Below are 789 nucleotides of genomic sequence, written 5' to 3' on the forward strand. Positions count from 1 at the left end.
ACTTATATATAAATACAAGTATAGTGGTAGTAAGTAGTAAGTAGTAGTAGCAGTAATAATAGTGGTAGTAGTAATGAATCAAGAGTACCTTTAGACTATATACTAAGGTTTTTTTTTTAAAAAAACAAAAACAGTATATTAGATACAAAATAGAAAAAATCTTTTTTTCTATATATAAATATCTCTGACAAACATCAATTTGATTATGATCATCAAAAAAAGGGGGAGTTGAATAATTGAATTATTGCTGTTGCAGATTAGAGAAAAGATTTCTTGATTTGTTACAAAAAAAAAAAAAAAAAACCGTTTCTGATTCATTTTTTAAAACATAATTTCTCAACAATTATTATTTTTATCAAAAAATTTTTATTCTTCAAATTGTATTTACATTAAATAGTCATAAATAAAAGTCATAAAGGTCATTACAAAAAGGTCATTAAAAAGAAAAAAAACAAAAAGCTCAACGAACTAGCAGATCCAGCTGCTCAGGAGTAGGAAGTACTAAGCGCTTATCATGTAACCGCTGATGCGAATACATCTTAACTGCTGTGCGTAATGATTCTAATGTTCCTTTAGAAGCTGGTGAGTCTTTCACAGGCTCTTTATGTACTTCTTCTTCTTCTTCTTCCTCCTCCTCCTCTTCTTCGCTACTATTGTTGGCACTCAGAAATTCGTCTTCCTCAGACTCTTCTTCCGAAGAATAGCACAAGGAAGGCACACTTTCAGATGATGTGATGCTATCAATCTCTTCTTTTGCTTCTTGTTCTTCTTCTTCTTGTTCATTGTCGT

General features: G+C 30.3%; 1 protein-coding gene across 1 annotated transcript in view; it reads right to left on the reverse strand.

Annotated features, from left to right (window-relative positions):
* Positions 1-460: 460 nt before the first annotated feature.
* The window catches only part of SAPINGB_P001682 (uncharacterized protein), a gene marked incomplete at both ends in the record, with an annotated part of 1,089 nt that continues 760 nt past the window's right edge, over positions 461-789 (reverse strand). The window contains one exon of the mRNA XM_031996403.1: positions 461-789. This exon is cut by the window's right edge and continues 760 nt beyond it. Coding sequence (XP_031852294.1) covers positions 461-789 — 329 coding nt within the window.

The sequence above is a fragment of the Magnusiomyces paraingens genome (genome assembly GCF_902498895.1).
Source record: "Magnusiomyces paraingens strain CBS 517.90 genome assembly, contig: contig1, whole genome shotgun sequence".
NCBI classification, from domain to species: Eukaryota; Fungi; Ascomycota; class Dipodascomycetes; order Dipodascales; family Dipodascaceae; genus Magnusiomyces; species Magnusiomyces paraingens.